The 403-nt window shown below is 62.3% G+C and overlaps 1 protein-coding gene across 1 annotated transcript in view; it reads left to right on the forward strand.

Annotated features, from left to right (window-relative positions):
* NXNL1 (nucleoredoxin-like 1) overlaps window positions 1–395 on the forward strand; it is a gene marked incomplete at its 3' end in the record, with an annotated part of 2,269 nt that extends 1,874 nt beyond the window's left edge. The window contains exon 2 of the mRNA XM_010159717.1: window positions 128–395. Coding sequence (XP_010158019.1) covers window positions 128–395 — 268 coding nt within the window. The remainder of the gene's footprint in view (window positions 1–127) is intronic.
* Window positions 396–403: the final 8 nt, after the last annotated feature.

Genomic DNA, 403 nt, shown 5'->3' on the forward strand with positions numbered 1-403 from the left:
TGGGGGAGCCAGGGGGATGAGGACCGGGGAGGGTGAGGAGCCACGAGGATGAGGAGCCACGAGGGTGAGGACCGGTGAGGACTGGTCTCCTTCCCAGTTTGAGGTTTCTCCCCGCTTCGCCTTGCAGGGAGCTGGAGCTGCAGTTCGCCGTGTCCGAGGTGCCGGCGGTGGTGGTGCTGAAGCCGAATGGGGATGTAATCGTCGGAAACGCTGTGGAAGAGATCCAGCGTCTGGGTCCCGCGTGCTTCCGAAACTGGCAGGAGGCTGCCGAGCTGGTGGACCGAAATTTTCTCTTGGCAGAGGATTTTGAGGATTGGACCAGGAGGAGCATCACCGACCCCATCCGCCGCCTCAAGTACAAGCTGGACAAGAAGGCGGAGGCGCAGGAAAGGGAAGAGGAGGG

The sequence above is a fragment of the Eurypyga helias genome, unplaced genomic scaffold (genome assembly GCF_000690775.1).
Source record: "Eurypyga helias isolate BGI_N326 unplaced genomic scaffold, ASM69077v1 scaffold16809, whole genome shotgun sequence".
Classification (NCBI taxonomy): domain Eukaryota; kingdom Metazoa; phylum Chordata; class Aves; order Eurypygiformes; family Eurypygidae; genus Eurypyga; species Eurypyga helias.